The 27,876-nt window shown below is 41.6% G+C and overlaps 1 protein-coding gene across 1 annotated transcript in view; it reads right to left on the bottom strand.

The window, feature by feature from the left end:
* Positions 1–576: 576 nt before the first annotated feature.
* LOC124282895 (dystonin-like) overlaps positions 577–27,876 on the bottom strand; it is a 108,876-nt gene continuing 81,576 nt past the window's right edge. Inside the window, 14 exon segments of the mRNA XM_046718936.1 lie at positions 577–1,745; positions 2,994–3,095; positions 3,642–3,812; positions 4,580–4,697; positions 5,537–5,677; positions 5,986–6,089; positions 6,211–6,373; positions 6,491–6,623; positions 6,987–7,081; positions 7,506–7,694; positions 7,932–8,075; positions 8,387–8,512; positions 8,772–8,933; positions 9,243–9,402. Of these exon segments, the coding sequence (XP_046574892.1) occupies positions 1,387–1,745; positions 2,994–3,095; positions 3,642–3,812; positions 4,580–4,697; positions 5,537–5,677; positions 5,986–6,089; positions 6,211–6,373; positions 6,491–6,623; positions 6,987–7,081; positions 7,506–7,694; positions 7,932–8,075; positions 8,387–8,512; positions 8,772–8,933; positions 9,243–9,402 (2,167 nt within the window). The 3' untranslated portion in view covers positions 577–1,386.

The following is a 27,876-nucleotide window of genomic DNA, read 5'->3' as shown; positions in this document are numbered from 1 at the left end:
TGCTGCTTGTACTAGCCCAGACTTAAGCTGGTTTTTAAGTGCTAGACCACTGAGATACCATGCCGCAGTGAAGCATGAATACCCCACTCAGACACAATATACTGACTCCGAGCCGACCAGTCCTTGTTGTGCCCATTAATGCCGAGCGCCAGGCAGTGACCAACAAGTACCATATATTAACGTCTTTTGGTATGACGCGGTCGGGGATCGAACCCGCGACATTCCGCTCTCCGGGCGGACGCTCTAACCCCTACACCACGGAGGCGGTCCGGAAATAAGAGAACCAGAGGTTGAAATACACCAGCTTCGAGTGAACAGTAATGGTTTGTGTAATAATAGGGTTTCGTTTCTTCATTTGAGTTCTATATCACCGATAAAAACCGGTCCACGGGTGTGAGAAAGATGATGCATACATTAAACGTTCGCCTCCACAATCACAAGAATGCTAGACCAGGGTTCATAATGGATTCAATCCACCCAACACCCAATTCTCAACAACACCGAGCTGCAACAACGCTATCCACTGTGCCCTTCGTTGAAAGACGTCTCCATTCAGCGTTATAGAAAGAGACAATAAAATGTTTACATATTTTAATATGCTTTCATACTTACATGTGGTAATAAATCTATACATGATATTAAACACTCCCCTCCCATATTCAATGTCTTTTACTCTTTGTTCAATGCTACAGCATGGCAGGAAATACACGATTGCAGATAAAAATAAGACACTTTAGGTTTATGCAACATTTGATGACGTAGAACGCAGTTTATATGACGTATTTCACAAGCGTTTGACCAACGGCCAGGTACTATTGTTACATATCCCCAGATTCCCCGAATAAAACATGATTATTTAATACGTAAAAAGTCTAAAATGATAACGAAACTAACAACAAAATATTTATAATCTCATAAAAATTTTGATTTGAAGTGTATCGCGCTATGAATATATAATGGGTTTTATAATGAAATGTATGAACATAACTCTTGCCATAACTTATATATTGCTGTATAAAATATGAGACAAATTCTCAGATCTCACTGCTCCTTTCACCACACACGTCTCAAAACGTCACTCTCCGTGCAACACCCATTCTTAAAATATGCACTACTTATATTGCAAGGCACAACTCCCAGGAATTACAACACTGAGCACCAATTCCTTGTTACAAAGCACACTATTGGTCTCCACGCGTAACGAGGATTCTGATTGGACGCACTAAGCCGATGGCAGGGATTCGTCAGATCTCGATCAATCTTTTCAAACACGGTGACCCTGACCTGAAGTTATGCAGCGTGGTCAAAGATCGCACAAGAAGATCCCTGGGGTAAATAAAATTTGGAAGCTACTGGTTTATGGTCCGTTTGCACTAATGGAATGGTTCATTTAAATCTTGTCGGGGTACTAGGTGTTGTTGGTGTCTTTGGTGTTGACGGAAGTCGTCTCGTGCGCACCATAGACTTCGTAGGTGTAACACTTCCGGGTCGCTGAGGCGTGGACGATGAACGAGGGGAAAACGTCGTGGGGGTGGTCGGTCTCGACCTGGGTCGCGTTGACCCGAAGGCAACTGTAGGTGTGGGTGTGGTTGATCTGGGCGTGCCGTACACGCCAGAATGTCTGCGGTTACTGGGTGTTTGCCCGGGTGTGGGAGTGCGCGTGCTTCGTCCACCACCCTGGTTGGATGCTATACTAGAAGATGAAGTACTGAGACGTTTCGAACGACTTAGACTCCCCGTTGAACCTGAAACAGAAAAAAACCGTGTACGTTTCCATCACCACTGAGGGAGCTTGTCTGTCAAAGAGGGATGTTCAATACAAATTCATTAGTGCATATTTTAGTGTCCAAATGAAACCTATAATTCATTCAGTAATAAGTTATAACAAGCAGTTCTAATTCAATTTAATATGTGTGATATTTACGTAATTATCTAATATAAGTTAAACCATATACAAACATGTGGACTTTTCAACTTAAATGATGTTTGTTGACACATGTACAATTCAACAGCTCTATGCCAAATGGTTAATACACATATGGACACACTAGCATTTTTTAGTAATTGCTGTTTCTATGACGAATCACTAAAACTGCAAGTGGATTTCTAATCACAGGAAACACGTGAACACACACACATGAATGTGAAACTTTGAAACTGAAACAATGCGAACAGCTGCGAGTAAAGGTTACTGCATGAACTAGATTCTACAGGCAACGATCATTGTTCAATATTTGTTACTTCTCTCTCATCCGGGTTAGTCACAGGCTAACATTTTCAGTAAAGAGTTCTTTTCATCATAGAGCAAAACCTTGCTAACTCCACAACTGTATTTGCACCAGCTGGTGAATACCACGATTCATTAACTGCCGTCATCAAAGTTTGAATATTGTACAACGCCGTTTAACAGCATTATTCCAGCTATCCCATGGCGGTCAGTCAAAATAGTCAAGGTGGGGTCAGGTATTCAAACATCATGAACATCGATTTATACAAGTAGGATACGATGACATGCATCAGCCTGGACATAAGAGCACTTCAGTATTGTGTTGGCTTTGTGGCAGGCGACCCCGTATGGAGTGAGTGAGCGAGTTGAAGTTTACGCCCCACTCAGCAATATTCCAGCTATATGGCGGCAGCCTGTAAATAATCGACTCTGGACCAGACAATCCTGTGATCAACAGCATGCGCATCGATCTACGCAACAGGTATACGATGACATGTGTCAACCAAGTCAGCGAGCCTGACTACCCGATCCTGGGCCCCGTTTGGACCACAAGGTACATGTATAACAACTGTACATTGCTCGTCGTGAACTACTGCCAACATACTTCCAACAGTATCGCTGACAATAAGCTTACGTTGGTGAGACAAGATGTCTTTTACAGATATAGGTGTGTGCATGATGAAGTTTGGAAGGAATAAACATTTACTCTTTAAACGGACAATAATCGCTGCCACGAACGACACAGTTCTATACTACTCAAACCTACCAAACTCTGGGTTTTTGTTAAGAGAACCATTAGCATTAGATAGGTTCACCATAGAGGAAGTAATTCTACTGCGCCGCAAGGACGAATCTGCTGAACTTCCGGCTGAAAGAGCAATTGTGAACACACGTGACAATGTGACGTCATTAACAAACACGTGTGAGCCATGTTAGAAGTCCCCCTACCCCTACATAACTCACTTGTATCAAAGGGCCCTGAAACAAATTGCATAGATATTCATGCGTATTTATATACAAGCTTGTATATTGGGATAATAGGATATATTGAATCGCTTTACAGGGTAGATCAACAATTGGATGTAATATAAGCATGCTATATTTATCGTTATTACATTGCTGATTGTATTGTATGTATATCAGAGTTAGTAAACACACTGGACATGCTTGTTAAGGATGCTATAATAATGATAATAATGCATATATTATTCAGATTAACCAATATGATATAAGTAGGCATGGACATGAGTAAATATTTGTTATTCGTAGACCCGAAACTCATCCAGATTTCACCATATTATCGGAGATCCGCTACCGAAAATGCTATGGTTTAAAGACCAAATCACACGTATGGAAAATTCACAGCAACCACTGAGTACGCATGCTCAGCACCAGCCAATCACACTTCGTGTACCTGACGAATTCGATGACGCATATCCTGTGTCGTTTTGGCGTCGCCTCACCCCTGTGGGGAAGGGTGAAATGCTCCGCCCGGGGGTGCTACCCCTCCGGCCGTAAGTGTTAGGAGTTGACCCGTCAGGAAGTAATAGGGTGTCCCTGAGATCATAATTTGAACGCCCCCTCACTGTGGAAGTAACCAGATTAGTCACGTGATGAAAAATAAACCAGGACGAAAAAAGCATAAAACCCGGATGTATTAAGCAGACATTGCCAACACACACGAAGCAACACAATATCTAACATTTACCCAATTATACAAGTTCAGCCAATGAGTATTAGCATGATGCGTTCCAACGCATTAAAGCAACATTAAATTAATACACATGTGAGTAAAAAAGGTAAAACGAGTTAGCTCCCGACAAAAATATAAAAAAAGGAATATTTGTTATCTTCTTGTTAGGGATGGACAAGCTCATACATGCAAACATATTGGACTGACTAAGATTCATGGACCCACTACAGTGTCACTTGAATCGAGTATGTTTAAATAAATAATGGCCGTTTCAAATCAGAATGCACGTTTTACAAACTGTGCTCCGATCGGTCACTAATCTATGTTAACTTATCATGCAAACGGTAATAAGGTGTGAATAAAAGTTAAAGCTGTACAACATGTTAAATATACAAATATTGATCATGCTCTGTAAATAATTCATAGAACAATAATCACAATGATTTTTATAGCGTTTTCTAACTGAATGACACCGATATAATCAATGAATGCACTATTAATGGCACATGCGATATCGCAAATTATATAAAACGTAAATTAACAATAATTATCACGATTTTCACTGCCTCCTTGTACTCGTGTTAATTTGAGGGAAGGAGTGGATCTGGTTGGGAAGGAGAGAGTAATCAACCAAGGGCCGACAACTCGGTGATACTTACACCGACAGGGGTCGTTCTGCTCCAGGAACTCCTCCAGCGTGACCCAGCCTCCTCCTACTCTCACCATCACGCAGCTGTTGAGGAACCGAACCAATCGGATTTTCTCTGTCTCACCGAACTGAAACACGGGACGGCTCTAAGATGAACCTCAACGACAGCAACCGCTGACGGGATCTATCTTGCCCTCAACGTATTTTAACTATTTATCGTTCCAAGGCTTCCCATGCATGATACAAAATTTTACTAACACATTAAGCATGCAGTTTTATTGGTTGGAATCGACCGACGTTTTTACCCATTATTCCAGCGTATAACCCGACTTATATCAAACTACAATATGAGGTCTGCCTACAGCTTGATCTAGACACCCAGAGATGTAAATTGGCCCGTTGCATATTGTATTTCTATGAAGCACCATGCTACGTATGAAATGTACTACAAAGCCGAATGTCTGCCGAATCTAGACCTATTTCGCACATGCAAGCAGAAAGTCGGATCGGTAGAAAGATTAACTGCATCAAAAGACAAAATATGCACATGACCTCAAAAGACTTTAAAACTCCACAAACCCCATTGTGTTCAAACATCGTATTTGTGGGATATAGATATTCCCAAGGGCGATAAAATTCTGTACCACACCAAGCAAGTTCAACAATATTCGTGTTTTATCATATCAACAAGCGCAGGAAAGTAAACAGAGAAACATCACCACAGACAAAATGGCCCTTTCTAAAAAGTCAACATGTGAACTCAAACAAGTCAACATGTGAATAGTGAACAAGTAAACAAAACTCGTGATGGAACCACTCAATCTCACCCGACGTTTTCGTGAGTCTCCAAACTGAAAAATTTGAATTAAAATATAAATCAAATTTTTACAAACGAAAGATCAACAAAATTAGTGCTCACAACGAAACATCCCTCAATGGTGAAAGTTTGGAGACAAGAGTTATCTACCTTGTATTTGCCTTCGTCCACGAATTCGGCCCGGAACTGATGCCGACATTGACACGCCGACACTTCCCGCTCTATCTCATCATGGATCATCTCCACGTCAGACTTGGACCTGTTCGCAGCCTTCGCTCGGGCGGATTTATTCTGGGGATGGAAAGTCACATTTTACAAAGATGGATGATTATCTGACAGAGATGAACACATCAGTGCATGACTTCGGATTAAGAAATAGGCCAGACAGGTACGTCTGCAGTTCTATTAATCAATCACACTCTGTAACTACTTTACCATCACTGCAAGGATGGCGGGAGAATATAAGTCCCTCTAATACCGCAAGAATTATGGTACAAACTACCCATATGTGAACGAAAATGATACTACATAAAAGTCTGTTTGGTTCCTGTATGTTTTAGATATTTTAGCCTACACTAACACAAGGTTCTACAGCTCACCTTTTCTGGTTTAAGCGCATCAATAAACTCCTTGTATTCCATGTAATTCCTTCTATCAAATATGTCAAACACTGCATTCAGTTCCGTCTTGTTGGTCGGGAATTCTGCAAAAGAGGAGTCCATGTTCATAAAGATAAAAATATAACGTAGGGTAACTGAGTTTCCGAGGGAGAATCATCTGTTTGGAACAAGTGTTGGGCCAGAACCAAGTGAAGGAATACATACTTGATTTCAACATTCCTGTGACGAACTCCTCCCGCGTCACACACCCATCGCAGTCTCTATCCTGCCGCCGGAAGAAGTCCGTGATTCGGAACTTCTTTGCCTGGATCCAGTTCAGGTATCGCTGTCTCCAGAGGTCAAAGTTGAAATTCTTAAAGCTCTCCAACTGTAATTAAGAATAGATTGATATTTTGATATGATCCCACGATGCAGTACTTGTAACCATGTTATCGTTATTAATATCTCATAATACATCATGTTCAGATAGTTATCGGAATGTTACCTCTAGAAGTGTGTCGTGCGCATCTTGTAGTTTCTTCTTCCGGTCCACTGACATCCGCCATACTGTCCGCCATTTGCTCTGTAGTGCTGCCACTCGCGGGTTATAGCCATCGACTTCGTTCAGCCGCATATTGCTGTAAGTAAGGGGAGAGAATTCAGTGGGGACAGGTGCAACTCATTTTCAAATTTAACAACTACATTTAATAGTTGTTTTAAATACCAATAAGCATTATCCGTTTCATTTCATCGAAAATATGAACATAAATTGTTGTCAATGTGCTCAACGTAAGAAGGATCCTTTGATTAACGTACTCTATCGACTTTGACATTCTACAGCTTCTGATATTCAGAGATGTTGAATAAAAGCACAATAGTTTTTAAAATCTGACTTAGTATCTCCAACAACCATCTGATGTTTACTACTATATTCTCAGCACCATAGGAGAAGCGTGGACTGGAGTAAATAGTAAATAATTTCTCCTGACAATGTTGGTTACCTTCCAAACTGCCTGTTCGCTTTTGATTCACTGTTCACCAATTTGGTCAGTCTCTCAGCATCAGCGTTTTTACTGGTAACTTCTTCGTGGAACTCCTGCAGAACAGAATGGTTGAAAGACTGACCAAGGCTCACTTCAAATGTTTCCACAACCTTGTACTGTCCCATATCAGAGTCCAAGTATAATTTAATTGATCGGTTTGGGATTACATAAAAGCGGTTTACATGTGCATTATGTGTTGGCTATATGGAAGCAAAGCAGAGTCCCAATTTATGGATATTTTGATATCTATGGATATAGATATAACTTTAAATATGTTCATATGAGAGTTACACTGACAATGTGCTTGGCAACGAAACCATTTTGGATTTCTTGTTACCTTAATTGGTCAGGAGAATATACAAAATCTTTATTGCAAACAGTGATTAATTCATTGCTGGTTCCTCGATTACACCCAATGATTTTGGTTTTGGTGGATAATACATCTATATTTTCACGTGCTTATATCTTCCAACTTACCAGGTGCTCCTTCAGCAGTGTCTCGACAACCTTGAGATCATCAGGGATAGGGTCCCTCTCCTTAGTGGACAACAGGGCCTGGGCGTCGGTCAGCCAGGCCAGGAGCTCCTCCAGGAGTGCAGCGTTACCTTGGATGTTCCTTAGGGCGTCTTGCAGTCTCTGTGCTCGACTCTTGGCACGCTGCAGCAACTGTAACCGGAACAGTCACCAATACATTTCATCAACACACGAACCCTTCATAGCTAAATATATACCAAGTTGCGTTCACTATTAACATTTGTATTGGAAAACCAACAGTAAATAAATTAGCTGATAAGGGATAATTCATTTGTAAAAGATTTGACTAAAAACAATAGAAAATCAGATGAGTGTATGAAAACAGTGCTCTTGTGTGTGTCATGTCATGGAATTGGTGCTATCACTCACCTGGTCCCATCTTGTCTGAGTGATAGTGAGGTAGTACTTGACAAATCGGACAGCATTTGGATGACAGGCCTGAAGGATCTCCTCAGCGAGGGCCTTGATCTTGTCCACTGTATCCTGGTGGTTCCGCAGCTCCTCCTGGAACTTCTACAACAACAACACACATCGGTAACCTGATGAGCAAACATAATAATGGACAGGACATAGAGAGCTCGCTATACTGTCTGGTGTGCTTGATTTCAGCTTTGTTAATACTTCTCATCTACTGTGCTAATGTTCGCAATTTAGTGTGCTTATGTTCATCATCTACAGTGCTTATGTTCATCAGCTATGCTTATGTTCATCATCTACAGTGCTTATTTCAAGCATACATTGTGCTTTGGTTCATCTACTGAGATCATATCGAGCATGCTCTGTGAGGCTATGGCGTCTATATTCAGTATTTGATCGTCACCTACCTCGTGCTTTTCAATCAGCTGTATGATGGCCACCTCGTCTTCAGGTAATGCTCTGAATTTCAAAGCCGATTCAGCCTGTGGTAGAAACTCTCGCATCGTCGTGACCACGTCCTGGAACTCTTCGGCCTACAATAGCAATAATGTACTGATGCACAAACAAATCAAACCGTAACACCAGGAGGAGGAATACAGCTTGTATTTTGAGCAATGAAGTCAGAATTCAAATATCAAGTTCTCTATTAGTTTCTTGTGTAAATGAAGGTAAACCCATTACACCTGATAACCCATGGACAACACTCTCCAAGCTTATCATAAACGACTACACCTTCTACAATTGTCTTGAATGGTACTGGCGACTGGTTGTACTGACAAAGTGAAAGCCTACCAGTTTGAGAGCGTCCCTCAGTTTGTTGTCTCGGACGTCGCTGAGGTAGTTAACCCTCTCCCACAACTCGGCCAGCTCGTCAGCCTGCGACCTGGGGATGTTGCCCGCCGTCTTCATCGTCGTCACTGTCGTCTCCCGGGCCGCCAGCTCCTGCTGGATCGCCTACAAAACACATTGGAATTACAGAAAACAACATAGATATATATCACCCTTTAGATGAACACAAAATCGACAGCCATTACACAAATAGTTTGAACGAAAATTGTATCAAACACAAACGATAACGTTTACTTGCTAAATTGAGCCGGACGGATCATGCAATACAATAATGATGTGTGATATTTGTGTCACCTCACAGATCATGGCGAGGACAGAGTGAATGTTGTCTCCAAGCAGCAGTATTCCAGCCGTATCAGGTCCAACCCTCTTCAGAGGTAGATCCTAGATTCTACTCAAACAGTTGTGACTTACCCGATGCTGTTCATACAGCATGTGGACGGTGTCCAAGTCTCCTAGGACTTGCTGCTCGTCGGAGATTGTGGCCTCTGCTTTCTGCAGCCATTCCAGCAGGGACTGGATGGCGTCAGACACGCGGCCTGATGTCAGCAGTGCCTCGTCCAGCTTGTTCTGACTGTAACAGAAGACAGACGTGTTAGTCGTGTAGAAGTGCAATCAGTACATACACTCATAAAATACTCTGAAGAACCCAGAGAAGTACCTTCACAAACTCGTATAAAGGCTTCTGTAACATGTCTGCTGGTGCGTGCAATCGCCTGCTGTTGTGAGTGCTCATAATATCGCCTGCTGTTGTGATTGTTTATAACAGCGTCTGCTTTTGGGACGCTCATAACAGCATCTCCTATTGTGGTCGTCTACCGTTGCGATTGTTTCTAACATCGTCTGCCGTTGCGATTGTTTCTATATATATCGTCTACCGTTGCGATTGTTTCTTACATCGTCTGCCGTTGCGATTGTTTCTAACATCGTCTGCCGTTGCGATTGTTTCTAACATCGTCTGCCGTTGCGATTGTTTATAACATCGTCTGCCGTTGCGATTGTTTCTTACATCGTCTGCCGTTGCGATTGTTTCTAACATCGTCTGCCGTTGCGATTGTTTCTTGCATCGTCTGCCGTTACGATCGTTTCTAACTGCGCGTTGCGTTTATGACACTGCTGTTGGGATTATTTATGAGATCGTTAATAAAAGCAGCGTCTACTGCTGTCCACAACAACGCCTGAAAGACAGCCCATGACAGTGTCTGCAGTTGTTGCGATTGGTGACACGTTTATGTCTGCTGACGTGCCCGCCAGTGCGCAAAACATGTGTTAACAAAATGTCTCATCAAGTGTAAAGCACTTCTGATGAAGAAAACCATATTCGATCAGAGCGTCACACAAACTGTGAATCAGCCATATGCAATTACAATCCGATTCGACATTTAAAACAACAAAGCATCGTACCCAATCGACATGTGCGCAGTTATATACATATAAACGCCAAAGACAGCTGTTGTCGCGGTACATCACGATCCACGCAGAACTACAAAATCGGAATATTCAAACAAGACATCATCCTATTTCAACATAATTTATCGTCATCTCGCCATACCGTCAAAAGCACAAGGTGGACAATTTCTGGAAATAACTTCTTTAGCAATTGTGACTACTTTTTGACATGCAACTTCTAAAATTGCCGATCAAAAAGTTCTTCCTTAAAATATCGATCCGACACATCAACACCTATAATCATTATTCATCAATGGGTTATGTCCTGAAACAACGGAGGGGCCGTAACTCTCACCAATCATTCTGTTCAGTCTTTATCCTAAACAGGTCTTTTCGCAGGAGCAGTTTACTTGTGGTGGTCGTCATAATTACTGCGTTCTACCATCTGCTACAACTTGTTCTGACCGCCAGAGCCCTGCATCCCTTACATACTGTTGCCTATCCCCGACGACTGGTGAGTGGTCGTCAAACTTACAACAACACAAGCATCGAGCACCCTGCTGGGTTGATTGTGTCATGCACGAGAATTACCTGCACGTGTACACAATAGACACGTTCCTTTGTTGTAAAACATGCGGCGTTTTTTAAGACGACAGATCTATTGTGTGACCCTGTGTTGTTTTGACGGCAGTTTGACCCCAGACAGGTAGTAGCTGTTCTTATAGGATTAACTACTAATCCGTAAGTCCTTACGTAAACGATAAGTAGTAAACACACGATTGTAAACAATGCAAAATCTGTTTTACATTGTTAAATTTTATCAACTCTAAAACATTGTCACGTGTCAGATTTGCTCGCGTAAAAATCGTGGAAGGAAGCGGTTTAGGCGCCTATGGTGAATCTCAGCCTTGACGTCCTGTGAAAGTCGTGAGATTCCCACGGTTAATGATTGAAGTGGGACAGAAGGCTGCGCTTTGTCACAAACTTGTTTTTCATCCGGAAAATGATTCAATGAATCCGTTTTATGGTCACAGAATCATGAAAACATAATTGCTGATGTTTTGGTTAACGTCCAGTCTAAAATAGCATGTAATTCCTGATTGAAATGTCAATCGGGGGGCTCATAACGGCAAAGAGGAGATAACTCCTATCGACATAGTCATCACATGGAAGGAAAACCTCTTAGTTGTCCAGAATTAAGGTTGGAACATTAAGCATAAATACAATATGACATGCATATTCACAAAAGTCAGTATGACACACTTCATAACTTTTATCAAAATATACCCTCACTAACGATTATTTTATATAAACAATATACAATTTAATTTATTTTCTCGTATTTTTTTCTGAATTATTATAAGGTAATTGCCTAAGGTTTCCTGTTTGTCCAAAAGATTTAGGAAAAAATGCCACAATGTTCTTTATAAAGAAAACAATCTTGAAAAAGGCACATTTTTGGGCCACGACAGACAGTCAACGTCGATCGTGCTTGACGTAAACGTTACCAGGATATTTACATGACATGATAGCAAATCCTCTATGTCATTAGGGATCTGAAGAAGTATCTTCATTGACGGTAAATGTCCTAGAAACTGAAACGATCTGAAAGTGGGAAAGGACATACCACCTACCACGAGGCACGCATTTGTCGGGAAGGTTGTAATCACCATTAAGCCCCTGGCTGCCTTAGCCTCGTGAAAGTCAACATTAACCTCAGTTGACGTCCACATAAGTCAATAAGGAGAGCAGTGAAACTAACTTCACTACGTTAGGCCTGTATCTGAATCGCGAACCGATGTCTACAGGTTGCACACAAAACTATGCTCAACATACACGGAGCAGCCACGACATACAGGGAGTCCCCAGCATCGCGGGCAGCTCAGTACGACGTTCAGGATGCCCCCCCCCCCCCCCTTTGCATAGCAGTAGCTCAGTACGACGTTCAGGATGCCCCCTTGCATAGAAGTAGCTCAGTACGACGTCCAGGATGCCCCACCCCCCTTACATAGCAGTAGCTCAGTAAGGAAACCGAAAAGCTTTGCCTTGAGTAGAAAATATTTTGATGATAGCTACGGTGACAACACAGCCCAAAAAGTCAGACAGTCTGGGAAATTTAACAGTTACACAAAAGTTGTTTGAATTTCCCACATCACTTAACAAAGTATATTATTTGCAGCGATAACACACAGCCAAGAAAACGAGTACTGAAAACCAAAAATGAAAGATTTGTGATCATATCAAAGCCTCATTTGAGGTTTTGGAATTTATCGCTTTATCTCTGTGTCAGATAATGTGTACGCCGAGATTCCTATAGGTTAATGTATGATGGTGGTTGGAAGAGAAACTTGCTTACTCGGCATTTTAATGTAGTGCGACAACCTGGCCCTAGCGTACGTACAAACAACGCCGATATGCCCGGAGAAGTGGTCAGCCTTAGCAACGTATACACGGGTATGTAGAGCACTGGCCATGCGGCACGTCCACCCCAATGAGGACACCTAATCATATCATCAACAAACACTGGGTACATGCATGTGAGACTACCTGGCACTACAGGCTTTGTCGGTATGTAAGACAGCCTGAACACTAGCCATGAACGCCATTCCCAGATTACCCTGTCACGAAACCCCAATAAAATAATCTAAATAATAACGATAATAATAATAATAATATTTATATGCATTTGCATGATTTCAGAAAATAAACAGTAAAGGAGCTCCCTTTTCTAAAAAAATATTGAAGAAAATTATCATTTTGTAAGGAATGAATTTATGGATGGAAGGCAATCCTGTCTCGTTGGTTTGCTGGTGGATCGCGACAATCAGTGAAATGGAACCGTGTCTACTGCAAGGAATGTCCACCATGGCCTCGCGTATTGTACTCATAAGTACCCCGTGTGTGTCCTGAAACCCGACCCCACACCCGCTACCCATGATAGATGACGCTCTTTGACTGTTGGGTCGGGTGGTGGATTTGCCAGGTACCCCCGGGGTTAAGATGTATTGGTTGTGGATCGTTTGTAGATCTTTTCCCAAAACCCATGTTGGCTAGTTCAGATTTTGTCAGATAGGGATATTCCTACAGTATTGGTTACTGTACGTACAAAGATAAACCGTGTGAGTTTGGGTAATACAGTATTTCAGATGAATCACGGCGTGGCAGTTTGATGAGGGAGGAACGCTTGTGGGGATGCGGGTCTTGGATGTCAACCTAGCTGCTGAAACTCCTCACTGGATGTCGACAATCCTAGAAAAGTCATCAGGAGTAAGAGAGTGAGTTTTACGCCGCTTTGAACAATATTCCAGAAATATCACGGCGATGGACACCAGAAATGGGCTTCACACGTTGTAGCCATGTGGGGAATCGAACCCTTGTAATCGGCGTGACGAGCGTAGCCTTAACCACTCGGCTACCCCACCCCTTCATCAGGACGAACCGGATTTGAATAAACGACCATTGGTGCTTGGGAAGCCTGAGGGATGCAACTCTGGAGTCGGGGCGCCACCTGTGCTCAAAACAAACTACACCAAGCTGTGGCATCAGACCAAACAGTATCGAGAAGCGAGGGAGGGAGCTGGATTTAACGCCAGTATTCAAGTTATATTACGACCTTTTCACGTAATGATGAAGGAATGCCGGAAGTGATGCGCGGGACCCGGAAGTATACCAACATGGTGAAGCCCTAGCGAACCGATGCGGTGCTGACAAACCTAGACAAATATATATGTATATACAATATGTATATGTAATCGGGGGAACCGGGGTTGGAACCGACAATGATAGGTTCCTAAAGCGCCAAAGGGACGCAATTCTGCTCAGAGAATTGTGTTGTCTCCAAGCGTCGAGAAGCATTTGAGTTCTTGTAAATCGTTTCCCCTTGAATATCTCATAGTTAAGGCACAACATAGAGAGGTTAGATTGAGCTGTCTATGATCAAGTGTCGCTGACAGTCACATCAGACACATTAATGGTTACATTCTTTCCACACTACTAAACATGAGGTATCCTGTGTCTAATACCCAAGGTCCGCATTTAATTGTCCGTTTCACTTCAAACATTGCTTTGTGCGGATTCTCCCTTACCACGTATTCACCACCAGGACAGAGAACACAATTTCCCTGAACATTCTGTTCTCTTGGTCTTCACGAATCAGCCTGCATCACCAAGTTCACAACTTCATCGTCGCCGTATAGTTCAGTCGTGTAATACATTATTGAACAGAGACTTCTGAAACCTAATCACCCCATTCCATTCCGAGAGGGAGGGAGCCGACGCCAGTTCTATGCTAATTTGTCTTTGTTCAAGGTGGCGGAAATTAATAGGTGTTTAGCATGTGCAGGTTCTCCCCAATGTATTAATCAGAGAAGACTGGATCACTGAGCGAGACAGGTCTATGTCATGAGTGTGTTCACCCCAATACAACACATGTCAAGGCATGTGTCATGCGGGCGGTGACCGAGAAAGGACCACTTCTCTACCTGGCGATACCTGTAATTAGGGAGGAACTTCATGTCCCTCTCACTGACTACAACCAAGACGCAGGTCAACCACTGAATCAAAACAAAGAAACCCCACCCAGATCGGATCACGTGCTTGATAACGGTGTTAGAACCGACACCGACACGTCGCTCTCCCTGTAATACAGAAGTTGTTCATCCATAGATTGTTATCCTTCCTTCGTCGTGAGGTGAACGTCATACAAATGTACCGTTAAAGCTCGAACCGTTTATGTGTATGATTAATCATAACTTGGCCATAGAAAGTATGTTTAGTTGTTGTTTAATGCCGCAGTCAGCAATGCCTGTATGAAGGCATAAAGGCAAGAATTTACGGATGTCAACTTCTTTATTACGTTTCGGAGTATATTCTTAATCCTTTACCCATTTCTGGTGTCCCCCGCCGTGATGTTGCTGGAATATTGCTAAAAGCGGCGTAAAACCAAACTCAGTCAGTCAGTCTTACTCCTTTATAAGGCGACTTCCATAAATTCTCGCCTTTATAAATGCCGTTCAAAACTCCCTATGAAGACAGTCTGTACACAATATCTAACCATACAATCCAGTGATTGAAATGATCGATCTACGCGATTGGGATACGATGTCAGTCACAAACGAACTGTTACTCGTCTTACACTTATGGATTGCCGAAGATCTATTCTATCCCGGATCTGCAAGGGTACTAAAGAAAATATTTCGATACCATTAAACATATGATTTAATTTACCCAGACTACAAGCAACACGATTTGAATTACTGTCGTGTTATATAGTTAGAAACTTGAGAGATTTTCTTGTGTTCAGGAAACAAAACCAAAGAAATGCACTTCGTAAGAAGTATGTTATGTGTTTATTATTCTTGAAATATTATGCTAACATTCACAATGTCTTCCAAAGCTTTCCATTTCCACGTTTACCAAGTCAGTGACCTTCCATGGTGAACACTACAACCCATTTATCTGACTCAGCAGTTTGTCAGTTCATAAAGGACATTTACAACCTAGCAATAAAAAAGTGAGAACGTGAAATATGCAGTAGACTAGACCCCGGGTCCAATACCTACATATATAATGTCTTATTGTGACAGTCGGGACAAGTCTACCACAGCCCTTCCTCTGTGCACGTGTCAGGAGACTACAAGATCTGACACAAGGGTCTGTGTTGTGTTTCAGTTCACACCTTAAGTATTATATATCTCCTTGTATAAGTAGGTTTATACACTAGCTTATATACACCATCAATGGGTGTCTTAACTACACCGTCGGTCAATACAATGTACAAGTCGGGTATGCTAAACACGGACTGTGGTGCACTACATAGGATATAGTCCCCGTGGACAATGAGAGGGGACGCTTGTCATCTATTCGTATCATGCTCCGTGTCATGTGTACGTGCGCTCCATACCTCAACACAAAAGGTCTGTTTTATTTATGCATAATGTCAACTCGCATGTTGATGTGGAGACGGATTTCCATACTACACATCTACATGTCTTTCCGGGAGGGTGGTTGACAGACTGGAAGAAGAATTTCAAAGTATCCAAAACGTCTTCGTAAATAAATCAACAATAACCACTCTCGATTATCCGGTCATATATATTCCATTGGCGTATGGGGTAAACTAGCGATGCAGTTATATGAATGGATCAATGAAAATAAATGATGGCACCAGGTGTAAGGTAAGGGTAAGCATGTCCCCAATCTGAAACAAGGGGGCGGTGGGGTAGCCCAGTTGTTAACACGTTCGCTCGTCACGCCGAAAACCCGGGTTCGATTCCCCACTTGTGTACAATGTACAAAGCCCATTTCTGGTGTCCCCCGCCGTGATATTGCTGGAATATTGCTAAAAGCGGCGTAAAAATAAACTCACTCGATCTGAAACAAATCCCAGGGTGTTAAACGTACTGATTACCCCAGAAGGAGCACCTGCGTTAAGTATGTGAGATATCTTTCTCATTGATCATGTACATACAATGTTACGATGCTATTTACGGTGTTCACGCTGAATATAACAGATTGTCTGTCCCATCATTGTCGTGGAAGGATTCATCTTGTTATGACCATTGTCTCTACGAATGTTGATGGGGGTGATGTATTGCTAGGCACTCACCCATAGGGACAGATGATGTCCCTTAACATCTGTCCCTTAACACACAGAACTAGATCACCAAGGATCAACATCTCTCCTTCACTGAATCTAACTGAACTGACAATTATTATTAAGATTACCATTAACTGCTTGACTGATATGCACATAATAATAAAAATACACTTTGCCTGGAATTAATACACTCATGCGTCCCGAGTCCCGCTCCACTAAGTCCTCCTTTAATATCCATAGCGCCGAAAGGACCGGTTATATTCCTAGATCTATCACAATTCCTTTCCTAACTAATTAAATGTTTTATCAGCTTTTTAGTAAACGGTGTATATTTCGTCTTAATGAATGAAACCCCTTGTGTAGATATTTACATCTTTTAATACGTCTCTCAGAAGGAATTACCGCTATATAAATATTATTATTTAGCCAGATTATGGGCTAAGCAGCTGAACCGCGTTCACAATAGTACAAAGAAGCATAGTTTGTAATGGCGAGAGATTACCTCCGTGTATATACTCCCTGTGGAGTTGGTGTATGTTGTAGCACTACCAGGAATGCGTGTCTGGGGACTATAAACTCCATGGCTTATTCAACATAACGACGGGTGCAGCAGGGGTCGAATATTTATCTATTAGCATCTATATTATCCTATGATCAACAGATTACTGGTGGTAACAGCCAACTCGTAACTGTGATGGTATAGGGCGGTGTTGGTCGACTAAGGTGGTGGGAAGGTGCCCACTGTTCACATGGTATTGTTGTCAGTAGATTCGTCAACCTATATCATCAGAGGGGATAGGACTGGTTTGGGGTGGGGTGGGAAAGGGAGGGATGGCGTTTGGAAGGGGTGAGGTTGCGTGAGAGGACAGGCGTTTGTGTGTAGTAGTAGTAGTAGTAGTAGTAGTAGTGGTGGTGGTGAGTGGTGGAGGTGGTAGTAGTAGTAGTAGTAGTAGTGATGGTTAGTGGTGGAGGTGGTGGTAGTAGTAGTAGTAGTAGTAGTGGTGGTTAGTGGTGGAGGTGGTAGTAGTAGTAGTAGTAGTGATGGTTAGTGGTGGTGGTAGTAGTAGTAGTAGTAGTGATGGTTAGTGGTGGTGGTAGTAGTAGTAGTGATGGTTAGTGGTGGAGGTGGTAGTAGTAGTAGTAGTGAGGTTAGTGGTGGTAGTAGTAGTAGTAGTAGAGTGGTGGAGGTGGTAGTAGTAGTGATGGTTACGTAGTAGTGATGTAGTAGTAGTAGTAGTAGTAGTAGTGATGGTTAGTGGTGGTAGTAGTAGTAGTAGTAGTGATGGTTAGTGGTGGAGGTGGTAGTAGTAGTGTAGTACTGATGGAGGTGGTAGTAGTAGTAGTAGTAGTAGTAGTAGTAGTAGTAGTAGTCAGGGCAATGGGAAACGTGGGGGAAAACATAACCGATCAATCATATGCAACAATATGTATTGCAAAGTGACAGTTAATGTTACCTAAACGTATTATTAAATAAGATTGAAGCACTAATACTCAGCATCATACAGTTTAACAATTTGGGTCCGAACACAGAACACCGCCCTTCAGCCCAACACACCCTGGCTTTACATGGTCATGTGTGGTGAGTGATGTCTTCACAGACAGTGTATTGTGGCTACAAAACATTCAGTACGCTGTGAACCACATGTCAAGGTAAATAAGAAGACCCTTCTGGATTCATAAGAGATATTTCCAACAGCAGAGGGGCGGTGGGGTAGCCTAGTGGTTAAGGCGTTCGCTCGTCACGCCGAAGACCCGGGTTCGATTCCCCACATGGGTACAATGTGTTAAGCCCATTTCTGGTGTCCCCCGCCGTGATATTGCTGGAATATTGCTAACAGCGGCGTAAAACCAAACTCACTCACTCTAACAGCAGAGTCAGCTGTAGTTTACAATTCTTTACAAAAGTGTATAAAATCACGAACATGTGTTTATTAATCTATATTACATAGCAATGATATCAGGAGTTCGCGAGAGGGTAGGCGTATCTTGTCCCGACGGTTGAAGAATTACGCCAGACCTGGCATATTGAACATCCTCACATGATTTGGCAAGGTAGAACTTTATTACAAGTCGTCATACTGATAGCAACATGTATATGTGGTCCTATATTCCAAGCCTTAACGATCAATATCCTGACAACGTTACCCAAACACACCAGTCAATAAACATCTAGTGCATACTGGTGAACATCACCTGTCTATATGACATAAGTCGGCCATGTTGGTTCGGGTCACTGCCTATGATAAACTGTGTGCCAACCGTGCTTGGGGGTGTTTACACACAGATTATAGAAGATAATATTTATGAAAATGCCCTGAAACGTCAAGAGGGGATAAATACGTATTTAAACACCAACGCATACACAGCCATTAATGCTTGCATGTATTGGGAAGGACGTATTTGTCTCCGGACTGACATGGGCATGGATCTGGGTTATTCATATTGTTTCAATAAATATGTGATTGTTCGATCCATTCTCGCCATCTGCTACAAGGTAATTGATTGTGAATGCTAAACTTAATCTTTCTTTGGTTTGCAGTGACACGTGGTTGAATATATTTCCTTGCCGCACATGGTACTGTGTTTTGATCGTATTAGCGTGAATAGCATGGTCGTTACTGTAGCCAAACATTAAGGTTTTAATAGCAGTGTACTGTGCCTCTGGCAGCTCTCAGAGGAAACGTTTTAAACCAGATAATTACTATGCTTGAATTTCAGAATGTTAGAAATACTCTAAGGGGCGGGTATTGAATTTACCATTGTTTGATAATCACGTGGGTATCTAATGTGATATTGACATTGTAATTCATCAAATGAAATAACAGGTAAATCGATGAACATATTAAAATAATGCAAATGTCCTACACCTAGTGATACCCAGCGAATATGTACAGTCTTACCATGGCTATAAAAAGAATCACCATAATCACCATCGCTGGTAATAATTCAATCCGTAGGCAAATATTTGTGGCATGCCTAAGGATTATTTAAGACTGGTCATGTCTGAGGTCTGAATCGGTGCCCGATCAAACTTGAATAAATAGGACATAACAATCAGTAGCTGAATAAATGATCTTTTTCTCATGCAAACGTGGCTCTGCAACTGTCGAATACACGTCAAATGTCCCTGATCAATGTCACTTCTAGGCTTTTCGTTGCGAGACCCAGCTAGTATCTGAATTTGGAGCAAACACGTCACGTATCAGAATGTAAATTTGTTCAGCAAATTTTGAACATCATCTGAACCCCTGAGCATGAGCAAACATTTCAATTAAACAACTCCACGTCGTAGTGAATGGGAGCGGCACACCGGGGACAGTCACCTGCATGTGACACAACCAACTCTACAGTACTACATCACATGGCTGACTTTAAACAAATGCTTAATTCATGGATTAAAATTCCTGGTTGCAAAAAGCTTTACTGTTTTTGTCAGTTCATTGTTTAGCGAGTAAATATTCAACAATATTCAAAGATTTAACATTCTCAGTCATTACGAAACCCTAAAACACATCAAAGGCATTCCTGAGACACCTCAAAGAGACCATTCACCCAACCAGCATGATTTGATATGTCACAATTTCAAAACTGATATCTGTTAAGTAATATAAGTGGTTAACAAGGGTCTATTAAACTGAAGCAAACTTGCTTAGTCAGCATATTAATAATTGCCAACAGTACGTTATTGCTTCAGGGATGGGTTGCATACATATATCACTTACACGAAGAAAATCAATATCAACAAGGTTTCGTACAATATACATATATATAATACTTTGATACATTTCAGTTGTATCATTAGAAATGTAATGTGCCATGACGAGAAACGAGGCCAATTAGGAACGCACATATAATATTGTTTTCCAGGAATTCCTAGTTTAATGATGTCACAAATTCCTTAAATGATGTCAACAGTCCTATCAATCACCACAACAAATGACAATGTGACAACCGGTCCAAGTCAATATGAAAGGATTGGAATTGTTACACAATAAACAAAGCTAACGATTGATTTTAGCATTTATGTATTCTGACATGATGTCATGTCGATGGTCATGCTTCAGTGAGCGTGATCCAGCCATGAACAGCAACCGACATGGCCACGGGGTGTAAGGTGTCGTACTAGTAATCAGTTTCAGTGTGGCATATATTTGTCTGCCCTGTTTCTTGTCACATCTTTTGTACTTAAATAGGCCAGGTTAGTTTGGTACTTGAATGAAACATCAGGTTTAGTCCAGATAAAACATGTCAGCAAGTCCTCTGGATTAATGGCTGCAGTGTATTATTTGTGTTTCCTGTGATGTGTTTCATCGAAGCGGAATACTACACATACGTCAATAGCAGCTCACATCGATAATAACTGTGCTAGTTGTTACGCTCGGATAAATTCACACTTCGGTTACATTCATTTATCATTGTATTGCGATCGGGTCATGCCGTTGGTATTGCAACATTGTATATGTATACAAAGCCAGTTCAATAACTGCAATGCCCTATCAAATCATATGGTAGAAATGTAGTAGAGATTTAACGTAAATGTTGCAGTAAAACGTCCAGATCTTAGAAGTAAGAATACAATGCCAGCAAAGGGCAAACTGTTATGGCAGGAGGTAAACAAACATTTGAACAACAAGGACAGTTAAAGACCTGTCTCTCCACTTGCAAGAATGCTTAATATCTCACTGGTCTAGTCTGTGGGAGCAATGAATGTGTGTAGAAGTATGCCTCTGAACTGACATGATTCTAACATCACTGTGGCAACAGGGTAGGGCTTAGTGGGAATGTATATAATCTTACTTTCTTTAGCCTTGACCAGGAGGTCTCTCCAGTGTATTTGGACAGGCAGCGGTAGGCAAATATTCCACTCTCAGCATCGAGACGAAAGTTGGACAATTTCCCTAAATAGAACAGGTCTCAGCATACACCCCTGTCTCACACAAACTCTAATGTGTCAGATAGTGTGATACACACACGCGCGTTTTGTTACTACTGGAATCTCAGATTAGGATACAACTGACATATTTTCTTTTCGCATTATAGTGTCTGGGACAAATCACAGTAGGGGCATGCCCTAATTATCAAAAGCCGCTTACCACCTGCCTAAGAAAACTGACGTATATAAGTAGTGGTAAACGCAACGGGACTCCAGATCAAGCCGCGTTTAGAGCTTACTTTAATATATATGCCTTGAAAGTGTGAACGAATTTCAATACAAGGATGAACCAAGGAAGCTTGTTTATGGCGAACCGTCCGACCTAGGCGGCCATGTTTAAAGTAGGCCAAAGGCAATCAACTTACCTGGGTGACAGGTATGCAGGTAGCGGGAAGAACCTTTCAGGTTCATCATAATCATGATCATAATCATCACTGCCGGCACTCATTGTATTGGCATTCTTACGTAAATCCAGACACACATTGTCAACGTTCTGTCCAAGTTGAGACGCTACCGAGTTTCGGTATCCAGTGAAGCGTTCACTCTCACGAGGTACGGCTCGAATTGTACCTGTTGCTCTGATTCGACTGCACCTGACACAGGTAGAATTATGTGTCCTGTCACACCCTGTGTTTTAGCGTTCCTGAAAACCGACCCCCCGGGATTTCCCATACACCCGAGTGTTCATCAACAGGTGCTATTCTTATCAGCTACACCCCCACTGACCTGGGATGGTTTCACATCACGGTTGCCATATTTGGATGGCCGCCATCTTGTGTGTGTGTCGTTTTCCCGCGAGCGTTGTATCGATTACGGGGGACAGGTGAGAGTGAGGGCCTGGGGTTTACCTGCGATGGCTGGTCTTTGAAGTCAGCAATGCAAACTCATAGGCCCCGGGTATTAACTATTTGGACATGTTACTAGCTCTGTCATCGCATAAAGTATGATATCTGTCTGTGAACGGCATATTGTTTCCATTACTTATGCAAAACCGGATGGTGTCACGGTACTGCTCCAAATGTGCCGGATCATAACAACAGCTTAATTAGAGATACTCGCCGCAGGTAAACGCATAATGAATTAATGAATATAGGGTTAATTATTTTAGTCTTACTCTTCAAATGGCTTCACATCATATGGGGCATGACTCAGGAGCCTGCTATCAATGTGACATCATCAAGCGTTCATACTCAGTGATATACACGTGTATCCGTCATTGATTTACCTCCGTCTCAATATACCCAGTATAGCAACATAGGAAACCTCTTTAAATCGGAACTCCATTACTTCGCTATGTTCGTTTATTGCATGATCCACACTAAGCATTTGTTTACCCTTAATACAGGTCAACACATAGTTTATCTCGAACTGCCCTTAAGTCTAGATTCCGCTGGCCCAAAATCTGCCCAAACATTTATCACGTGGAATATGAACCAAAACAGCATGTACTAATCTAGGTGACTAACCAAGCCGTAAGGTATAAAGTGACACACGATAATCTCTCGTAGATTATATGTTTTGGTTCTGACAGTTTCATAGCTACTCTGATCGAGCTTATCGTGAACACCCAATCAATCCCATATTTCCATACATATTTCTTGTACTTGTACCACATGTCATTGTCTGTTTTCAAGTAAATAATTGACTTGCCTTTGCATGTGTGTTGCGACGGATGTCACCAGTTGGGTTGACCGGTTCGCGAAAAACTATCACTGTCTTATTATGATTCATAAACATGATTACGATAAAACTGAATCGTAGAATAGACCTTGCCTTTAGGATAGATCTTTTTATGATAATTGAAATCATGAATCACTTCTACACTCACATGGGGAGGTGTAATCGACATAAGTTATCAGTACCAAAAGGAATAATGATTTCATATGTGAGTCATCAACCGGTTAATGCCTTGTGCATTAGAGGGCATCTGGAGTGATTGAGTGAGTTTAGTTTTACGCCGCTTTTAGCAATATTCCAGCAATATCGAAAGGGGGGACACAATAAATGGGCTTCACATATTAAACCCGGACCTTCGGCGTGACGAGCGAACGCTTTAACCACTAGACTTACCCACCGTCCCAGAGAGCATCTGGACTTTCTCTGTGATACACTACCAATCGACACTACCAATTTTTCGGGCGTTAAAAACGCAATGCATATTTTTTATCTTGGGAGAGAAGTTTCAGCATTATCTTCCTAGAGGTAAATATACACCCAACAAACAACAAACACAACAACTGGAACACTGAGCAAGCAGCTGTAATAAACAGAGCCGAAACGTTCAAATTTGTCCACACCTTACACGACTTCCCAGACAACTACAAAATAGTGTTTGGCAGTCCTTTATGGGGCAGGGGCCTCTTAGAAGGTCCGTTCACAGATAATTAGAGTCTGGTAAAGCCAGGACGTTAGAGTTAATACCGGAGATTTATAGTAAGTAGGTTTCAGATAGGCAGATAGCTTGTGTAAACATGTAACTCCCAGTATACTGGATAGGAAGAATCGTTGCATACCTAATAGATTGTAGGGTTTCGTACTGACAGTGTGTGAGGTTTTCACTGCTTTTAGCAATATTCAAGCAGTATCACGGCGGAAAATATCAGAAATGGGTCCGAAATTTGTACCTGGGCGGGGATCGAACACAGACCTTTGACTTGACGAACGCTTTGACCACAACGCTACTTAAGCGCCCCTTTAGTGCTGAGGAACCTACAACGTTGAAGGTATTGTTTTGATAAAGGCAATTCCGGTATGAAATATGGCACATAAAATGCACATTATAGTAAAGTATGGTTATAAAAAATTCAAAAGGACCACTGATTTTAGTTCGTTATAAACGAAGTTCGTCATAGGCATTTCGACTGATATATACAGCAAGTGGCAAGACAAAAGAAAACACTTCGTTATATCCGTCTGTTCGATCTAAGCGTAGTTCACTGATTATTCATATATTTATCACGATTTTATTTTTCTCTTTTATATCTCAAGTGGCAGCTACCTTCGTGTAAAAAGGTTACCTTGTAATTGTTTTAAAAGTTAAATACCTGAAAGCAACCAGTCTCGATTATCAACGAATACTCATTCTATTTGGAAGAAATTGCAAAACAGCGGTCAAATTTATATGATAATATCACTAATCTGTGATTCCACCAGGTGGTTGTGAAACGGATAAGCATGCCTAACTTCTCATGAATGAATGTATCTAAATGACCTCAATGTATTCTCAGCCACGAGGTTTTTAATTTGGCATAAATGTATCTAACCCGAGAAGATCCGAGTTAGAATTGACCTTCAGCAGCCCACGCTTGTCGTAAGAGGCGACTATCGGAGTCGAGTGGTCAGGCTCGCTGACTGGGTTGACACATGTCATCGTATCCCAATTGCGTAGATCGATGTTCATGCTGTTGATCACTGGATTGTCTGGTCCAGACTCGATTCGTTACAGACCGCCACTATACAGCAGCAACATTGCTAAGTGCGGCGTAAAACTAAACTCACTCACTCCACGTTAGATCGAAAATACCCAGAAAATATGGAATACTATGGCAGCCACACTGATGATTGGAATTTAATTTAAAACAGATATTAAATGTAATTGCTTTTATCATATATTTAACACAAAGGCATTTCGAGAAGCAAGTATACGGTGTATAGATGTGGTTAGTTCATCATCGCAGCTGGGCCAATGATATCATTGACAATGAGAGGGACAAAGGTTATTGCTTCAAGCTAATCTGGTGATGTCTTGTACTTTAGTCAAGGTACATCTCCATTATGTCTATCCTCCGCACTGCCACGTATAATGATTGTGTAATACTATACACAGCACACTTGCTTATATATTGACGCTTCACGACTCGCCACGTTCATACATCAGTTTCTATGAATATTGTGTTAACAGTTACAGTACTCAGAGAACTACAGAAACGCGGACTTTAGCGGTGCGTTCAAGATTATTGCTCTCACGTGTGCATGCTCGTGCTTGTACTCGTCTTTATACCGGTTTTATTGGGAGTGAGTGAGTCATTATGGTTTTACGCCGCTTATAGCAATATTCCAGCAATGGCACCGCGGGAACACCAGAAATGGTCTTCGCGCATTGTAGCCACGGTTTTATTGTGATAGAATACTGAGATACACTGCAGCTTTCACAGGGTTTCATCCTTCACAATTACAATACTTACTCCTACTTGGTCGGTACTTCTTTTATCCCCTTGACGTCGAGTCCAAGGCAGGGTAACAAAAAGTACCATTTCAACGTGAATGGTTTGATGGGGCCAGATCGAAACCTAGGCCTCACCCTCTCCGAGCACACGCTTTGTCCAGTAACATCCCTAAGTTTTGTCCTTAAGCTTTGTCCAGTAGACCACGACGGTGTTTAAGGAAGGCAGGTATCATAGCAACGGTGTGACTTGAAGATTAACACCTACATCTCAACACGAGTTACAACATAACCCTTCCTACAAACAGTCTATTCACCAAACCAAAATGTCTTCAACACGCAGTCTTTGTCGAGCTAGATCCCTGTTATCGGAAGAGGCTAACAAAGCTCCAGGCAGCTCATTAGTAATGTCACTCACTTATGACATAATCTTGACAACCTGTCAATCAAATGACGTCATGTGTATGCAGTTAAACTAAATGGACCGGCAACGTGACTGGGACACCGTCTTTGGCAGAACTAATGAATATTGAAGGTGTTGGTGTCACACGAATTGTAGATTTTACTGTAGGAAATGTACATATGCTAGAAGGTTATAGGTCACGTTTATGTTATGTAACAGGATGAATGGGAACTGTTACGACAGTCCTTTTCCATGGACCAAACTCTGCCAATAGGTATATATGCACAGCTGTGGCTATGTACATCCCGCTTAAGATGGAGGGCACTAAAAACCAACACTCAACACTTCAGATATTTGTGCTCTATTTTGTCAAAACAGAATCCCGATAGACAACTTTGAATAACGTTTCAACCGACGAAAAGAGCGAAAATAACGTTTTTTCAACTAAAACGAAAAAGTAAAATCCTGTTTTTTTCAAACGATTAACTGTCTATATTTAACCTGCGCCACATAAAACTTAAACTATAAATACATGTGTTTTTTTATATAATGGCATTTTAAATACAGCGTCGTCACGTCCACAACACCGTTCTGCTGCACGGTAACAGTGGTAGAATCATTACCCCGTCAAAAGTACAAGTTCGTGTTCGAAATTATCATTTATCTCGAATATGAATAATTATGAAAAACTGTAAAACAAATAGTAGAAATGATAAGAGAAGTATGATGTACGAGAATGTACTAGTTTCGGTAGTTAGAAATTCTTGGATTCTGAATGTGTCCGAAGAATTTTTACGGTGAGGACGAATCAATAAAGTATTTCTTGAGAGAGAGGATGTACTGCCTGTCCTTGACCGTGTTTAATTGACCTTTTCTCTGACCACTGTCCGACAACACACTGACCATGAGCAAACTGACAATAACGACATGCAGATTTATCGGCTCTCATTAAAACAGAAGAAGTTTGGCTGTTAAAAAAAGAATGTCTGAATAAATTCTATATTATATAATATTCATATTTTATATCAGATAAATTATATTTTCAAATTTAAATGTCGAAACGGACAAAATTCAACACGTATATTTAATTGCCATCGCTGTTACCTGCAGTGGACATCTAGACCAAGGGAGATAATCAGGCAGGTGGGGAGGTTACTTGGCGTCACAGTGCAGTTAAATGTGAATGTGGAATAGTAATTACTCCAACGTCAATGTGACACTGTGGATAACCAGCTTTAATTTATCTGTATTACAATCGGTGACGTAATACACAATCTTAACCCACAGATAACTTACATTCGCTAGATGTTTATCCAATGACCTCAACAAATCTCGAGTGTTGTGGCAATGATAACCAGTGTCTTTAATTTGACAGTGGATGTTAAAAACAAATTGAACTGAATGGATAACTGAAATCAATCACGACACCAGGTGTCCGCGCGCCATCATTTCATGCTCCACCCATAGCACCATTTGAATGACACCGTAGTGGGGCTTGAACCATTTGTGGCACCAATTGCAAAAACAGTACCACGAGATTTGGCCCCGATTTCTCGAAACAAA

The sequence above is a fragment of the Haliotis rubra genome, unplaced genomic scaffold (assembly GCF_003918875.1).
Source record: "Haliotis rubra isolate DU_JTF1 unplaced genomic scaffold, ASM391887v1 Scf306, whole genome shotgun sequence".
In the NCBI taxonomy this organism is placed as follows: domain Eukaryota; kingdom Metazoa; phylum Mollusca; class Gastropoda; order Lepetellida; family Haliotidae; genus Haliotis; species Haliotis rubra.
This window is presented reverse-complemented; position numbering and strand designations above follow the sequence as displayed.